An 18,894-nucleotide genomic window follows, 5' to 3' on the forward strand; every position below is an offset into this window, starting at 1 on the left:
CCATAGTGGGAGGGCAGAACCAGGAACAGCGCTGATCCTTGTAAGCTGACATTGATTCTCAAATGCTGACTATCCATAATTAAATGATTTGCATGTATTAATTCTCTCGACCCCCTCCACGGTCTCTAAATTGTCAGACTGCTTGTCCGACATCCAGTTCTGGATGAGCAAAAATTTTCTCCAATTAAATATTGGGAAGACCGAAGCCATTGTTTTCGGTCCCTGCCACAAACTCCGTTCCATAGCCACTGACTCCATCCCTCTCCCTAACATTTGCCTGAGGCTGAACCGCACTGTTTGCAACCTTGGTGTTATATTTGACCCTGAAATGAGCTTCCGACCACATATCTGCAGCATAGCTAAGACCACCTATTTCCACCTCCGTAACATCGCCCATCTCCGCCCTTGCCTCAGCTCATCCGCTGCTGAAACCCTCATCCATGCCTTTGTTACCTCTAGACTTGACTATTCCAACACACACCTGGCTGGCCTCCCACGTTCTACCCTACGTAAACTTGAGGTCGTACAAAACTCGGCTGTCCGTATCCTAACTCACACCAAGTCCCATTCACCCATCACCCCTGTGCTCGCTAACCTACATTGGCTCCTGTTAAGCAACGCCTCGATTTCAAAATTCATCCTTGTTTTCAAATCATTCCATGGCCTCGCCCCTCCCTATCTCTAATCTCCTCGAGCCCCACAACCCCTCGAGATATCTGCGCTCCTCTAATTCTGCCCTCTTGAGCATCCCTGATTATAATCGCTCAACCATTGGTGGCCGTGCCTCCTGTTGCCTGGGCCCTAAGCTCTGGAATTCCCTGCCTAAACCTCTCCGCCTCTCTTACCTCCTTTAAGACGCTCCTTAAAACCTAGCTCTTTGACCAAGCTTTTGGTCATCTGCTCCAGTTTCTCCTTGTGTGGTTCGGTGTCAAATTTTTTGTCTTATAACACTCCTGTGAAGGGCCTTGGGACGTTTTACTATGTTAAAGGCGTTCTATAAATACAAGTTGTTGTTGTTATTATTGTTCACCCTTCCTTTCACTCACTCATTCTGGTTTTTTTCTCCATATATGTATGTCTCTCCTTCCTTCTCCGCCTCTCTCTTGCCATGTGTTTCTTTACTTCTTTATCTCCTCTACTTTCTCTCTGTCTCTCTCTCCTTTCTCACCCTCTCAGTCCATGCCAGTTCTTCTCCCTCCTATTTGAATTTTGGCCTTTGCTTAAAACTCTTGCCTAATGATACAAAATGAAGAACATCCCATACTTCCCCACATTAGTGTGTTATCTTACTAACTTAAACAAGATGTCTATTAACTGTTTCGCCAGCATTTCTGACTCACAGCTTGTCTAAAGCTTTGGCAGCTCTTTGTTTAAAAACCTTACTAAACACGTGTGGGTCTTTGTTCACCTCTTTCCTGTCCCCACAGGAATCTGGTGCTTGGTTCCAGACTCCTCCCCATGTTGGCCAGAAGAACTGCTGTTCAAACCTGCTATCATGCCCTCTCCCTTTGAAACTAGCTTCAGGCAAAGCCGAACAGGAAAGGATGTTCCAACCCCCTACTGTGTGAATGTTTACCGGGATCAAATGACGACGACTCTATTGTTCCCGCTCGTCCTGGGTAATGGTATCTATATCTGGCTTTAATACGCGTTCTCCAGAAGTTTGCAGCCTGTGGCCTTTCTTTTTAAACCTGTGCAAATCCACTTTGTTTTAAAACCCAACTCTTTTCACTCTTTTCCAAATCTTTACTGTGGGGAAAAACAATCCCAAAATGTGCCACGCCCTGATGTTATCCCCTACATGGTGTAAACATCCATTGTTAAAAAATAATGTATCCTTCAACTTACAATGAACGAAGTAACGTAGTAACCAGACATGATGCAAATAGCATGACATGCTGGTAAGTGTTAATTCCTGGTAGTAAATGTCCATTATAAGCAAAACTTTTAATATATATATTGTTATCGACTCTCCCATGGCATTCCTCACAAGTGACTCAGAGGATATGTAAAGCTGACAGGAAGCAAGTATGATTCTTACAGGAAATGCATACTTTATGCAAGACTTTTAACATATTAAATGGTGGGTCTCCCATAGTGAAGCTCACAGCAAGTCGAAGGATATGTTGTCTTACCTTTGTGTGCCGTCTTCGTGTTCCTGAGTGTTTTTCTCTCTCGTTATCTTGTTCTCTCTTTCAGTTTTTTTTTTATTATCATCTCTTTGTAGTCTATTGTATCTGTGTACCTGTCTTCTTTTCTGCTTGGGGGTGTTGTGGTGCTTTCTTCTTATGCACTTTGTCTCTGTCATTGTCCCATCCTGTCCGCAGCACCTGTTTGGCGTTTCTACCCCATCTTCTCTGATTGCCATTAGTGGTTCTCTTGTCATATCTCCTTGTGCTCCCCTACACCTCTTCCGCTGCTCCCTCAAACCACCTGTATTCATTTTTCCTCCTCCTCTGCTGTCCTAGCCCACTGTTACTCTCTCCTTCTGTTTCTTGCTTTCCTCTCTTACTGCCCATTCCCTCACCTGATGGTTCACCCTCACCCATCTTTTCCCCCCTCCCTTCTCCTTTCCTCCATTTACCTCCCCTTCCCACTGTTTCTGTGCCAGCAGCCTAACTCCCAACCTCCCCTGGCCTTTCCCGTCTTGCTGTCCCATTGCTCCTTGCCTCACCATTTTCTATCCACCGTTTCCCCTTTGACCTTCCTTTCCCATTGTCCTCATACCAGAAGTCTGACCAAAACCTTTCTCTTCCCAGCCCCTTCCTCTGCCGCTCTTTACCATTTTCCCAACATTGAGCTGGGAAAACCGGCTGTGTACTTTTAAAATGCATAGTGCTTATAATGTATATGATGACTTTAAAACACTTAGGGGGAGAAATTCAGTTGGCTGCGCCACCCGTTAGCGCCTTAAGAGGGCGCTAAGTGGGTTGCAAGCCACTGCCCACGCCTCCCGCTAAATTCCGCGGGACGCTAGTGGTGGCGCTAGCCGTTAGCGCTGCGCCGCTACCAATGACGTCATCGGTGTGCGCAGCGCCCCGCTGACGCCCCGGCCGCGATATTTGGAAGCGCCCCCTGATTTACCACCGGACGCTATGTGCGACCGGTTCAGGGGGGCCTACCTGCGGCGGGGGAGGCGCAAATTAAAGGAGAGGTGCGGGGCGGCCATTTTTGTTGTTGGCCGCCTGCCAGCACCTGTCTGCGCTCCCGTCCCCGGCCTCCTGAACCCCCCTCTCCCCGCGCACCCGCCCCCCCCCCCCGCGGAGTGCCGGCTGCGTTCCAAGAGCCCGGCACTTCTCCTCGGTGCCGGGCTCTTTTGCCTGCACTCCCGATCCTCGGGGGCCCAGCTGCACAAGGCCCCTCCCCTTTAAGAAGGGGAGGAAGGCCTGCAATACCGCAGCGCGACGTGCCGCAGCGTGAGGCGCTGCGGCACATTGCGCAACGATATTCACTCGCAGCGCCCCAAGAGGGATGCGGGGCGCCTCCAGTAGCGCCGCGCTTCCCTTCGGGGCACTACCATTGAATTTCCGGCGGGCGGCCGCGAATGCTTCCGGGGCGCTACTTTTAGCGCCCTGGCGAGGCTGGCGCCCCAAACAGGGCGATGGTCAATTTCTCCCCCTTATACTTTAAACAGTGAAATGCTGATTTTCCCTGTGCAGTGTAGAAACCAGCAAAGAGTGACTGAGGAGTCAGCGGATGACTGATGGTAGCAGCCAAGAAGGCAGGCTGTGCCAGCAAGGCAGGGAGACAGCTACGGAAAGTAGAGGGCTCTGTCAGTAGGGATGGAGAGAGAGAAATAAGAAGAAATGTTTAGAAAAAAAAATGGGGGAAAGTGAATTAAAGTTTAGAAAATTAAGAGTTATCTGCAGAAACCTGAGAGAATAGGAGCATTGCTACCTAGAGTCAGGGGAATGGACATAGGAGGTGGAGATTGGAGGCATGGCAGTGCCACTTAATGTCAGGAGAACTGAAAAATAACTACAATGGTAAGTATTCATACTTTACAGTTGAAAGTAATACCCAAACGTGACAAAACCGTGATAAGAATTAAGTTTGACCAACAGGAAGGAAGAGGCAACACCGTTTTAGCTGCGTGCACTAACTTTAGTAGAAAACGCCTTGTACACAATACAGGTAAATGTACTTCACTTGTATATTTACTTAACAAACATCTACCACCATTCAGTGCAAAACTTTGCAGCCTTTTCCACCAAAGTTTGGAATTCTGGCATGAATTTATCAGTACAGCGCATCTTAGTGTAGCTTCTAGGTTTTTGTTCTGCAGTTACGAGCAGTACTGACTTCATCAGAATGATTGCTCACAATGTTGACTCACAGTTGGATGCTGCCCGCCCTTTGCCGTGACGTGCTCTGTTGGAGTTGCTCGTTGCCTTCTACTGGCCTGGAATGATTATCCGATCGGTCAAGCTGACCACAATGACAACTCCCCTCTCCATACAATGTTACTGGTGTTTCCATGATGCTGAAGTCTGGAGATTTCACCCATGTCACACACCATTTTAGCAGCTAACCAATAAGCAGTAACCAAGAAAGTAAAGCACGCAACACGTTGGACAACACTGATACAGATATTTTTTTCATAGGATATTTTTCTATGCAAGTTTCCCCCTCATTATTTTCCATAAGTCCTTTCCTTTGTATTTTTGCCTGTCTTCCCCAACACTTTGCAGCATACTTATCAGTTGCTATCAGTGTTTCCTCTAACCAGCTACAAAGATATTGCAGGGATTAGCAGGCATGACTCTACAGTTTGATATAGATTTTAAAATTCTCATCCATATGTTAAAATCCCTCCATGGCCTCACCCCTTCCTATCTGAACTCGGCAGTGTGAGCGCTGTGAGTGCTCCTAACCCGGCAGATGAGCCCTGTCTGTTCACTGAAAGCAGTAGTGTTAGCACTGTGAGCTCTGGAGCCTGACTAACACAATGAATCAATCAAATTACACATTACAGCGATCTTGATTACTCTCCAGCAGGCAGGATCAAATAACACATTACAGACAAACTGTTGGGTGTGGCTTGTCTTGTCCTCTAAGGGGACCAATCAGAAATCTGGTCTTGTCCTCCAAGACCCAGTCCACCTCAGAAATTTGGTGTTGCAAATAGACACAACCTATAACATAGCACTAGTAAGAAAGCAGTGGTTATTGTATTGAATTGTAAAGTCATTCTGATGTTTAAAAAGTAACCATTTTTTAGTTGTTTGAATTTAACTGCTATTTAGAGACTGAAAATAGAAACTTTGACTAGAATTTAATCAGAAGGATCTCTACACAAAAAATGTGCATTTGCAGGCTGCCTGCAAGTAGTGTGTTGTAAGCATAACTCATAGCATGTTTGAAACAGAAATTTTGTATTTAGAAATAGGATGCTGCACAAATCTTAAGACATTTAAGATGTCTTAAAGGTGTTTAAAAAAGCATACGAGAGCCTTAGTTTTATAAATAGAAGCATAGAGTACAAAAGCAAGAAAGTTATGCTAAACCTTTGGTTAGGCCTCAGCTGGAGTATTGTGTCCAATTCTGGGCATTTTAGGAAGGATGTCAAGGCCTTGGAGAGGGTGCTGAGGAGATTTACTAGAATGACACCAGGAATGAGGGACTTCAGTTATGGGGAGAGACTAGAGAAGCTGGGATTGTTCTCCTTAGAGCAGAGAAGGTTATGGGGAGCTTTAATAGAAGTGTTCAAAATTATGAAGGGTTTTGATAGAGTAAATATGAAGAAATTATTTCCACTGGCAGAAGGGTCAGTAACCAGGGGAACCAGATTTAAGATAATTTTCAAAAGAACCAGAGGGGCGAATGAGGAGAATTTTTTTTACGCAGCAAGTTGTTATGATCTGGAATGCACTGCTTGAAAGGGTGGTGGAAGGACATTGTATAGTAATTTCAAAAGGGAATTGGATATATATTTGCAGCGCTATGGGGAAAGAGCAGGGAAGTAGGACTAATTCGATAGTTCTTTCAAAGAGCTGGCACAGGCATGAGGGCTGAATGGCCTCCTTTTGTGCTGTATGATTTATGACATTGCATTTATACATAGAACTTCTCTCACTTTGATACTAATTCCACTGTATAAATAATAGCTAGAAAGTGAATCAGGGCAGCTTTGGTAATTGACCTAGTTTTCTCTGCTGTGGGAAAGAACAGCCTTCACTTAGCACTTTCTGTGATCATGAGACTTGGGGTGCAACCCTATAACCACTTTCAAAATTTGTGGCTCAGGATTACAACTGATTTTGTGTTACTCTGCTGAAGATGTAGGTCCTCAGAATCTCACTACTAATGACTTTTTTAATACTTTCATTTGAATATGTTCAACCAGAGTTGGCGGCACTATTTATTAGGTACTACAGTAAGTGATATCTACTAATCTGAGTGAAATCTAAATTGCTATAGAGGTGAGCGGAATATTTCATGAAATGATAACATCCAGATGTAGAAGTGATGATGTTTAGTGTCAGATGACTAACTCCTATTTTCCGCTTAAGGGTGGCATTTCAATTAAATACTATGAAATTAGCAAACCATAAGTAAATTAAGGCGTTAATCTAATCATGTGTGAATAGCCATTGTTCAGGTAATAATGCTTTTGAAGAGCATTTAACAGAGTAACAATCGGGCATCAAGGTAATGAATGAATGAATGTTACTTTATTATAAGGGTTTGAGTCTATTTTGAATGGGGCCAACGTATAATGGTTTAACCAAGCCTATTTCATTGTATTTAATTTCTGTTACTACCCTATATTTTGTGGAAACCACACTAGCGTAATCTAAATTCTTGCATCAGAACATGTGGATTATTTTCTTGTAATTTTGCACCCGTGTCCAATGTCCATTGTTTGAATTTGTTACCTATTGTTCATTATTGATGATCTCACCTGTGTGGTAAACCAACCATCATGGGAAGGTGAAGGTTTATTTACAAATGGATAAAAGGAATGAGGCACATGGATTTATGTACCTAATTGTTTTGTTAAACTCCATCTAAATTGTTGCATTTGCGTGACAGATTTATTCTGTACATAAAACTGCCAAGGCTGCTACAGTAACCATATACAACTCAAGATCATACTGACTGGTATTCCTTAATATATGTAAACATAGAAACATAGAAGATAGGAGCAGGAGTAGGCCACTCGGCCCCTTGAGCCTGTTCCGCCATTTAATGAGATCATGGCTGATCATCCAAATTCAGTACCCTGTCCCTGCTTTCTCCCCAAGTCCCTTGACCCCTTTAGCCTTAAGAATTATATCTAACTCCTTCTTGAATATATTTAATAAGTTGGCCTCAACAGCCTTCTGTGGTAGAGAATTCCACAGGTTCACCATTCTCTGGGTGAAGAAATTCCTCCTTATCTCATTCTTAAATGGCTTACCCCTTATCCTTAGACTGTGACCCCTGGTTCTGGACTCCCCCGCCATCGGGAACATCCTTCCTGCATCTAGCCTGTCTAGTCCTGTTAGAATTTTATAAGTTTCAATGAGATCCCCTCTCATTCTTCTAAACTCTAGCGAATATAAGCCTAATCGACCCGGTCTGTCTTCATACGTCATTCGTGCCATCCCAGGTATCAGTCTGGTGAATCTTCGCTGCACTCCCTCCATGGCAAGAACATCCTTCCTCAGATAAGACGACCAAAACTGCACACAATACTCAAGATGTGGTCTCACCAAGGCCCTGTACAACTGCAGCAAGACATCCTTGCTCCTGTACTCGAATCCTCTCGCTATGAAGGCCAGCATACCATTTGCCTTCTTAACCGCCTGCTGCACCTGCATGTTTACCTTCAGTGACTGGTGCACAAGGACACCCAGGTCTCGTTGCACTTCCCCTTTTCCCAATCTATTGCCATATCTTTAAATGGCTTCATAGAATTCTGTATGGCTGGTACGATCCACTGCTGAATTAAGCCCACTTGTAATTGTATTATGAAAAGCATTTCAAACAATCTCCTCAGCAGGAACCGCTTGCGGATGCGGGGCGACCGGGGAAAATTTAGCTCATAGCACAGGGTGGGTGCAAACAGGAAATAATACATGTCTTTGTAGGTCAGGTTCCCTGGATACACCACTTCTGTTTGCACTGCTTCTCCATTCTCCTTCAGCCCAGGAGCTGACAAGAGACCTCAACAGTGTCTTCCTGCTTTTGCCACCAAAGTGGATAACCTCGCATTTATCCACATTATATTGCATCTGCTATGCACCTGCCCAATCACCCAACCTGTCCAAATCATACTGGAGTTTCTCTGCATCCTCCTCACAGCACACACGCCCACCCAGCTTTGTGTTGTCTGCAAACTTGGAGATATTACATCTAGTTCCCTCATCTAGATCATTAATATATATTGTGAATAGCTGGGGTCCTAGCACCGATCTCTGCGGTACCCCACTAGTCACTGCCTGCCACTCGGAAAAGGACCCATTTATTCCAACTCTTTGCTTCGTGTCTGCCAGCCAGTTCTCTATCCAAGTCAGCACCTTACCCCCAATCCCATGTGCTTTAACTTTACACGCCAATCTCTTATGCAGGACCTTATCGAAAGCCTTCTGAAAGTCCAAATACACCACATCCACTGGTTCTCCCTTATCTATTCTACCAGTTACATCCTCAAAAAAATTCCAGTAGATTAGTCAAGCACGATTTACCTTCACAGAATCACAGAAACCCCACAGTGCAGATAGAGGCCATTTCGGCCCATCGAGCCTGCACCGACACATATCCCACCCGATCCCCGTAACCCCTACACCAACACATATCCCGCCATATCCCTGTAACCCCACGTATTTAATCCCCCTAACACTAAGGGTCAATTTATCATAGCCAATCAACCTAACCCGCACATCTTTGGAGTGTGGGAGGAAACCGGAGCACCCGGAGAAAACCCACGCAAACACTGGGAGAATGTGCAAACTCCACACAGACAGTTGCCCGAGGCCGGATTCGAACCCGGGTCCCTGGCGCTGTGAGGCAACAGTGCTAACCACTATGCCACCGTGTTGACTTTGTCCGATCCTGTCACTGTTTTCCAAGTGCTCTGCTATTACATCTTTTATAATGGACTCTAGCATTTTCTCCACTACCAATGTCAGACTTACCGGTCTATAATTCCCCGTTTTCTCTCTACCACCTTTTTTAAATAGTGGGGTTACATTAGCTACCCTCCAATCCAACTCGCGCCTCATACCATCGTAGTTTCCTTTATTTAAATTCAGGACCCTAGTCTCTAAGTCAACTACTTCACTCTCCATCTTAATGAAGAATTCTATCAAAATTGTCCACAGAACAGACATTTATATTATTTCTTCATCATCTTTGTTTTCTGTTTTTTCCTGAGTCCTGCAGTGTTGCTTTCCACCACTTTGCTTTATGTCTTTAAAATGTGAAGAGATAAGTTCCATCTATTAGTGATAATAAGTAGCCTCTTTCAGGGTCTGTTCTGTTTTGGCTTTAGAATTTTTAAAGACTTGGTATTGAAGCAAAATGTGTTAAAAAGCAAGAAATGTAATTGAATAAATAAATATTATTTACATCTAATTAGAAATTATACTTTTCACTGTAGGTACTCTTAAGGGATGAAGGACAAGAAAGAGGGAAGGGTAAATGTAAAATAAAAATGTAATGTTTAAAGACAAATGCATTTAACTGATAAGAACAAGATTTTAAAAGAAATATAGAAATGGTAGATGAAAGAGAAAAAATGGACAGAAAAATGAATTAAGTTTTGATTTTACAGAGTTGTTTGCTCTCTCATGATCGTGGAAATTTCCAAGAATTTTGTTAAGATCATTTGTGAAGCTGTGACAATTTGGACTAGGTTGCAAATTGAGGTCTCAAAAGCACTGTCCTTGCAAAAATAGTGGATGAATGGTCAGACTTGTACATGGTCCATTTGTGTTTCTGGTGCCAGAGCCAAACCTGGCCACCAATAATTGTGTATGATATAATTGGAATGAATGAGAACACTACCAACACAACATGAAGAATTGAGCAAACAAAAAGCATTAATGGGCAGCAAGGTGCACTAAATGTTATGCCTCCTTTTATAATGCAGGACTACTACAAGTAGAAGTGGTCCAGTTATATCAGGGACTGTCTGACAGAATCTGTCCCATTTATATTGCAGCGTGATTTCACAGTTGTGGCCACTACACAAACATAACTGAACATGTTTTGTGCTTGTTGGTTAGCAATGCAAAATCTATATTCCTGGCCTGTGCAAGCAATTACAGCCTCATTGCTCCATGCAGCAGCAATTTAGATTTGCCAGCACTAGCACTGCTGCTTCTAGAGAAGCAGTCAAACACTACCTGATAAGATAGCATTTCAATTCACCAGTGGCAGTAACAGCCTGATTTACATTACAGTGCTGCTGCCAAAGGTAGGGTTTCTATAAGCAGCAGTATAGTAATTTATGTGTACTACACCATGGAATGGGAAACTAGGATTCTGTCCAAGTACCAATGATATTCATACTGTGGCTTTATAAGATTGTGATTTGCCAGTTTTAACTTGGTCGGGCATGGCACTGAGCAAAGGTGAAGCACAAAACCAAAGGGAGGGAGAGAGAATATATCGTGGTATTAATCTCATCTCACCTTCTGCTAACTGACCCAGGAGGATAGTTAGAAGGGGCTGTGAAGATGTTGCAGCTGCCCACTCCTTCTGTACTGGAGTTAAGGTGGCACATCTTTGAGGCTAAAGCAGATCTACAGGACACTTTGCAAAACTAAACAACAATAAAGGATTTCCAAGCAGCTTACTTGTTCTAATGCATTACTTCAGTTAAGTAAATAGATACATTTTGTATCTTTCAGCCTTTCCGTGAAGGATCTAGAAAATCTTCAAGAGTAAAGGTAAGAAGAATTTGCACTAATACAATGACCTTGTGCTTGAGTATTTGTGAAAAGAACGTGCACCTCCTTATATACTAACAATTAAAATAAATATAAAATATATATATATACTGGGCCGTAATTTGCGGCCCCTACAGGTGCATTCGAGGTGTGTACGCACGAGGTGTGTAGGGGCCGCGCAAATGCCGGGTTTATGCATGCGCTAAAACTCGGAACTTGCGACCTGTCAAAAATACTTCTGACATCGTAGCCATCCGCGGGCAGTGCCCAACTTCTGCCCAGTGAATGCTCGTGAAATTCTTACACCTGGTAAAACATTTAAAAACCTGTGAAATAACTCAAGTTTAATTTTAGCCCCTTTAAAACATGTAAATTTATTTTTCAAAAAATTTAATTTTCATTTTAAATAGGTGTTTTTTTTATTTATTTGATGTCTAGGTGTATTTTCTGGGGTATTCCCATTCATACTTATGGAGATTCTGTACACACGGAATCCCTATAACTATCAATGGGGATTCCCTTCTGTCATTCATTGGGCTGGCCACGTGATCCTAGGGGCACTTGCGAACCGCCTGCACCCCTGAGATACGTGGGCCTCTGCCCGCGGGTGCCTGGAGAGCCCCAGGACCGCAAGTTTCCGTACCTCCCGGACCACCAGATAGGCGCAGATTTTTTTGCGGATCGGAGGCAATTCTCCGTGGGAAGCCTCCAACCGCAAATTCAGGGCCTTCGTGTATATAATATAAAATTGTAAATTATAATCATTTTTGGTGTTTCCAATACTAGCTGTTGAAGTGTGATGTTTCACTATTAAATATTTGTTTCCAATTCTGGCCTCACTCCCTTGAAATGGGCTGTTGGGTGCTGTGGCTAGGCAATAGAATTAGGGTTGTCACTGTCCAGTTTTGGACCAGACGATCAGATATTTGAGTGGCGTCTCTGGAAATTACCAAAGTCTAGTTCTTAACTGTCATGTTTTATGATGCAGAGGCATTAGATATTAATGTTCTCAATTAATTTTCACCAACAAAGCGAGTATCTGAACCTAAACCATGATTTCTGCTTCTGTCTGGTTTTGGGCTTGGCAAAAAGTAATAACCCTAAACAGAATATCTTTTCAAGCAATATATTTAAAAAGGAGTAATACATTGCTGTTTACAGAATTATTCATAAAAAGAGAAGAAATAAACAAAAAGGTAAAATACTGTTTCAGCACTTTTATATGGCAGTTGAGAAGTCATATTTTATTAATTTATTATTCATATACAAATATTTATTTTACTTCATCTTTGTTTGTCCTACAATGATCCAGCTCTACTTCACCTACATTTAAAACAGTTGCTGATTGGCTAAAATCGTTCCAGAGGCTGTTTTTTTTTAGCTTAGTTAGACGACTAAGCAATATAGTTTGACCTGATCATATCATTGGAGCAACCAGTTCAAACTATTACGTTAAAAGTGGGCTGATATTCAGAATTCTGTTTCTCTCTCCACGGATGCTGCCTGGCCTGCTGAGTATTTCCAGCATTTTCTGTTGTTATTCAGAATTCTGATTTGGACCAAGTGACAGAAAAGATAACTCATCAATGATGCAGGCAGTAGAGAGCTACTTAATTAAGTTCTCATCGGTGGCAACGTATGGGTTAATGACTCACTCTATTTGGAAATTCCAAAGCATTGGCACTAATGCTCATATTTGTCTTTTTTGGTTAAAGTGTATTTTTGATTCTTCTGTTTGGAATTTCCATTTTGTTTCATTCAAAATTATTGTGCCTCTTTAGTTCTCTTTGCATTAAAAGTACGTTCTTAAATTAAGTTCAATCTGTATGACTCCTCCCCAAAACTTATTTCAGAGGGTCTCATTAAAATGGTGAATTCTTGCAAAATTTTGAATGCATGCATTTATCTAAACAGAGTAAAAGCAATTCTCAAGTTTAAAATGTTCATACAGGAAACTTTGTGCTATCCGGCACCGACGGGACCGAGCTGTTGCCGTCCCATCAAAACTGCCGGACAAACCAGCGCTAATGTTGAAACATACAGAGCTTTTGAGCTCCGTATCTGGCAACAAACCCTGTTGCTTAGCTTCTAAACAGTTGGCCGTACCTTGCAAGCGTCTCTGTAGCTTAGCAACAGCTTCAGCGAGACCTTGCAGAGCCTGACTGGTGGAAGCAACGAGAAGAAAAAAAACCTAACGAAACGGCTCCTGATTTTTGCCGGTGGATCGAGTATTCCGGACAGTTAACCTCCGGATAAACCAAAGTTTCCTGTATTTGAGTTGATATAGTTGGAACCCATTATTTTATTGAGTACTCCTGAATGTGTGTTTGTGTATGTGGGGGGAGGGGGGAGGGAAGTAAGAAATAAAGTCATATATCTTAAGTGAATTGATGTTCATTGATTGTGCTGATGCTTTGGTGTCCTTAGCAAAGTTCAGTATCAGAAGCCGATGGCGTTGATAATGCCAGTTTTGTGTGGGAGAACAAAATCAAAACGTGGATGGATCGGTATGAGGAAGCAGATGGGAATCAATATAGTGAGGATATCCAAAATATCCTTGAGGCACACCGACTAGCATTAGAGATAGGTGATGGACATGAAAAAATGGAGGTGGTCAGTAGATCAGACCTAAACACCAGCCTTACAGCCTTTAAACCTCCAGTAGAGGTAAGGAATAGTCTTCACACTTTTTAAAAAAAATACATCGTCCTGTTTTTAATTTTTTAAATTCCAAGCCACCTTGCTCAGCTGCTAGTTGTCCTGCTGCTACCTTTATTAACATAAGATATTTTTTCTCTCTTTTGCTTTTTCTCCCTCCCCCTCTTGTCAACCCCACTCTCGCTCACCCCCCCTCTCTCTTTCAATTCCCTTCTCCCTTTCATTCCCCTCTTTCGTTTCCCCTTTCTTTCATTTCCCTCTCTACCTTTCTTTCATTTCCCCTTCTCCCTTTCATTCCTCCTCTCTCTTACTTTTCCTCTCTCTCTTTCCTTCAATCTCCCTCCCTGAAATGTTGCAACACACTGGCTCCCAGTTAGCTTTTCTTTCCCCCCCTTCTCCCCACGCCCCGGACCTCCGAACACCAAGTCCACCAGCACAGCTCAAACTGCATATTCACTCCCATAACCTGGCCAGCATGTGGCCTTTGAGGTGCAGTCTCCTACCTTAGAATTTGATTGAAATCTTCCTATAGTGCTTAGGCATCAAAACTTTCCACCAACATGAAACAGTCATAACACTATAGCCTCACAATTTGGCCACGCAGAACCTGTTTTCCAGCCACTAAACAGCCTCCAATATGGCAAGCTCATTACGAGCCGGAATCCATCACCAATTTATTTCATCCTCAATTTCTTAAATTCTTCTTAACATGGCAGTCTATAAGAAATTGGCATGTCGCACAATAACGCATTCTAAAAATGGAGCAGAGGCACTAAATAAAGGAAGTTTTTTAAAGTTTAAACTGAAGAATATTGCATCTTTTCTACACTGCAGTGGCATTTATATTTTGGTATTTATTTGTGATGTTGACTGCTTCTTGAATTATCTCCACCATCCTCTCTTTGAAGTATTTCTTTGTGATTTTTCTACTCACCAGCCACTTAAGGTGTTTTGTATACTGTACTTTATTTTAAACAAATCCTTTAAAGCTGCAGTGGTTATCTGCCTACCAATGTTATATTTTTACCCTTCCTTGCGCAGAGAGTGGTGAGAATGTTGAACTCACTGCCACATGGAATAGTTGAAGCAGTGAGCATTGCCACATTTAAGGGGAGGCTTGATGTGTACACGAGGGAGAAGAATATAGATGAATATGGGGCAGGGTGGGAAGAGGTAATTAAACTGGGAGGGGGCTCATGTGGAATATAAACACCAGCATAGGTCATTTGGGCCAAATGGCCTGTTTCTCTGTTATAGATTCAACGTAACTATAATTGTAGACCTGCCAATCAATGAATTAAGTTACAAAGTTTATTTTTTCTTTCAGAGTCAAGTGCAGAAAAATAAAAAAATATTGAAAGCTGCCAAAGATTTGCTTCCTGACACTTTTGTTATTGAATATCGAGGAAAGTTCATGCTACGGGAACAGTTTGAAGCAAATGGACATTTCTTCAAAAGGCAAGTTTGAGAAATTGAGTTCATTGTTATTTTTTAAAACCATTAAGTTCTTAAACTTTAACTTCTAAAAATTTGAAATTCCATAAATTGTCTAGAATTTGCTGTCCGGCTTCAATTTTAAATAACCTTAGTGTTATGGCTATAGCCCTAAGTGACTACAGTAGAACTTTGTACACCTATCCCTTTAGTCCATTTGTGGAGTAATGTGTTTGACTTCCTCCCATTCAAGGACATAAAAAAGCATGAAAGGAGAAGCAGCCAATTAGCCTATTGAGCCTACTCCTTCCACAGAATCTGTGTAATCTATTATAATATTCTCTACCTGATCCATTTAATCTCCTGAAGCAAAGATCTGCTAAATACACCCTGGCCCCTAAAAGTAATCTAGCTAAAAGCCAGAATATTTTTCCATGCTCACAAGATCCTGGCATTAAAGATATGCATAGCTTCACACCATAGAACTTCGATATATAGTTGGACAAACGTTGAAAACATTTGTGTTTTTAAAAGTTCATTCTGAGAGTTGTAGGGGAAAAAAAATCTATGAATAATGTCTCCAAAAGGCATTATATAAATGAGAAAAGGAGGAGGCCTTGGGGTATTGTGGAGGTGATCGTGCAGGGGTTCGGAAGAAAAGACATCAGTAAGGGAAGAAAAGACATCAGTGGGGGTATACTATTGTATTGAAAATATGGAGAGATCTAGTAGGGGTAATAGATTCTGAATTAGATTTTAATCTTCCTACAATTCATGGAATAATTGAAGTTACAGATAAAGTACAGCCTACATAGCTTGGACAGTGAGCACAGAACTCGAGAGCACAATTACAAAATTTACAAGCATCAAGCAAGATTAGAAATTAGAAGAATTCTACACCTCCACCACCCATGACTCCACCCCCACCCCCACCCCCCAAACAGGATAGTGGATATATTGAATAGTGCCAGAACAAAAGTAGTTATGCTAATCAATTGCCTTAATAAGAAACTGGATTCTACATGTCAAGAAAGTGAATTGCAGGTTGTGGAGATGTTAGTTGGCCTGTTTGATTCACATGAAAGTTAGAACGAGCCTACAGTCTTATGGTGAGAATTCATGATTAAGATAGTTATGTAGGTGCAGTAGGCTTAGTGAGCCGAATTACCTTTTCTCATTCTGCACTTTGTACTCTTATGACAGATAACTTGAGATGCTCAAATTAACGTCAAACAACACTGTGGAGATTAATGGCAAGGGTGTAAACTTGATTTTATTTTTAGCCAGAAGTCTATAGTCAAATTAGTGTTGCTGCTTATTGTTGTTAATTAGAAAAAAAGTAGTAAAGCAAATCATTGTGACTAAATTTCCAATTAGCAAACAGACACGATTCTTCCTTTTTACACTAGGAAAATTTGTTAAACTCTAGCTATAAAAGAAAGAACTGCATGTTTGGTGATTAAAAGTTTAGTCATAATGGCCCAGACTTTTCTGTCAGAATAACGGTGAGGTTCATGGTGCTCACCATTATTTATGTCCAAATGGTACAACAAGTTCAGGCAAGGGGCATTTGTGCAGTTAAACTCAAATATCCAAAAGTTGCTGTCTGAGTTGCGCCGCTCCACCGTTAGCTTCGCGAAAACCGATTCTCGCTGTCTGCCTCACCATTGAAATGCATTGAATGGCATGAAGCTTGGTGTATTTGCACAGTAGATATGAACTAAACTCGCCACAGAAAGTTAAGTCTTTTCCATTCCAGTCTAAGTACCCTTTTAACAATGTGATGAGTGTTAATTACTGCCAATCAACCTCTCTGACACTGAAAATTAATTATTGCAAGTGTGGAGCTTCATTACTTCAAGTTTTAATTGTTGGAGATTTTTAAAATGTCACTTTCTTTTAACTATTCCTTTCTGTCTTCTTTTCTCTCTCTTTCTCTAATCTTTCTTTCCCTCTGTTTATTTCTCTTTCTATTCACCCATTCTGCCGTAGCTCAGTTGGTAGCACACTCACCTCTGAGTCAGAAGGTTGTGGGTTCAAGTCCCACTCCAGAAAACTCTAGGCTGACACTCCAGTGCAGAACTGAGGGAGTGCTCCACTGTTGATCAAAGAAGAGCAGGGGAGTTATCCCTGGTGTCCTGGCCAATATTTATCCCTCAATCAACGTCAATAAAAGCAGATTGTCTGGTCATTATCACATTGCTGTTTGTGGGAGCTTGCTGTGCGCAAATTGGCTGCCGTGTTTCCTACATTACAACTGACTACACTTCAAAAGTACTTCAAAGTGCTTTGGGATGTCTGAGGTCGTGAAATCGCTATATAACTGCAAATCATTTTTTCTCTAATGTACACTTCTTTCTCAGTCCTTGTGCTATTAATTTCACAATCCTTTAATCTGGTTGGTTAAGGAGATACACAGTTGCTTACCCCGTTCACTCAGGTCCCATTTGCTCAGTTTCCCTCGCTGCAATGTTATCAGCTTGCACTTTCAGCAACTTGCCATACAAAGACAAGTCTAACTAAGGCAAATACTGTTCGATGCCCTGCAACAGCAAAATTTGGCCCAATTACTTATTTTGCTGAGATGAAATTATTTCCACAAGAGTGAAGAAAACTATTTGAACTTTAGAACAACAAGCAGCAGCATTAATTTGACAATTGGCATGGCAGTGCCATTTACGTTATGTGAGCAAGTGCAAAAGTTTAAATTTGGTATCTTGAGTCAACAAAAACGTTCTTCTCAATATTACATCAAAGCACCTTTAACATAGTAAAATGTCCCAAGACACTTCACAGAAGCGTAATCAGGCAAAAGTTGACACCGAGCCAAAGAAGGAAATATTAGGACAGGGCTTGGTCAAAGAGGTAGGTTTTAAGGAGGAGGAGAGAGGTGGAGAGGTTTAGGAAGGGAATTCTAGAGCTTAGGGCCGAGACAGCTGAAGGCATATTGTGGGGCAAAGGAATTGGGGGATGCACAAGAGGCCAGAGTTGGAGGAACGCAGAATTCTCAGAGGGTTATAGCTCTGGAGGAGGTTACAGAGATAAGGAGGAGGGAGGCCATAGCGGAATTTGAACATAAGGATAAGAATTTTTAAATTGAGGCGTTGCCCGACCGGCGGTCATTGAGCACAAGGGCGATGGGTGAATGGGATTTGGTGCGAGTTAGGATACAGGCAGCAGAGTTTATAATGAGCTTAAGTTCATGGAAGATGGGAGGCTAGCCAGGAGAGCATTGAAATAGTCGGTAACAAAAGAAAGATGATGAGGATTTCAGCAGCGGCTGGGCTGAGGCAAGGGCAGAGATTGGTGATATTACAGAAGTGGGAGTACACGGTCTTTGTGATGGAGAGGATATGGGGTCGAAAGCTCAACTCGGTCAAATAGGATGCTGACCTTGCGAACTGGTTCAGTCTGAGACAGTGGCCAGGGAGGGTAATGGACTCAGTAGCAAGGGATCAGAGTTTTTATCTGATCTTCCAAGAGACAAGATTCCTTGGTAGGGTACAATTCTGTAGGAACCGGAAGGTCTCTGGAACCTTGCCCAACTGGTCAATATTCATACGGGAACCTTGACAGCGAGTGTCAGACGGTGGACAGATCACAGCTGAGCCATAGTTTTATTTAAAGTCATGTTCTGGATTTACCATTTCCTATCTTATGATACTTCTACTAGCTGGGGGTGCCCGGCGGTGCCGAGGCTTTTTCGAGGGCATGTTGTTGTGGGAGAAGAGAGAGAGAGAGAGCGACTGGGGGGGGGGGAAAGAGAGAGAGCGACTGGGGGGGGGGGAAGAGAGAGAGCGACGGGGGGGGGGGGGAAGAGAGAGCGCGACTGAGGGGGGAAGGAGAGCGACTAGGGGGGAAGAGAGAGAGCGACTGGGGGGGAAGAGAGAGAGCGACTGGGGGGGAAGAGAGAGAGCGACTG

The 18,894-nt window shown here is 42.5% G+C and overlaps 1 protein-coding gene across 7 annotated transcripts in view; it reads left to right on the forward strand.

The window, feature by feature from the left end:
* kmt2e (lysine (K)-specific methyltransferase 2E) overlaps nucleotides 1-18,894 on the forward strand; it is a 226,048-nt gene that overhangs the window by 102,140 nt on the left and 105,014 nt on the right. For all 7 annotated transcript variants that reach the window (XM_086010465.1, XM_086010458.1, XM_086010464.1 and 4 more), the window contains 3 exons: nucleotides 10,842-10,880; nucleotides 13,308-13,547; nucleotides 14,866-14,996. In XM_086010465.1, the coding sequence (XP_085866591.1) occupies nucleotides 10,842-10,880; nucleotides 13,308-13,547; nucleotides 14,866-14,996 (410 nt within the window). The remainder of the gene's footprint in view (nucleotides 1-10,841; nucleotides 10,881-13,307; nucleotides 13,548-14,865; nucleotides 14,997-18,894) is intronic.

Source organism: Somniosus microcephalus, chromosome 17 (assembly GCF_052327205.1).
Source record: "Somniosus microcephalus isolate GS21.2 chromosome 17, FLI_Smic_1.0, whole genome shotgun sequence".
NCBI classification, from domain to species: Eukaryota; Metazoa; Chordata; class Chondrichthyes; order Squaliformes; family Somniosidae; genus Somniosus; species Somniosus microcephalus.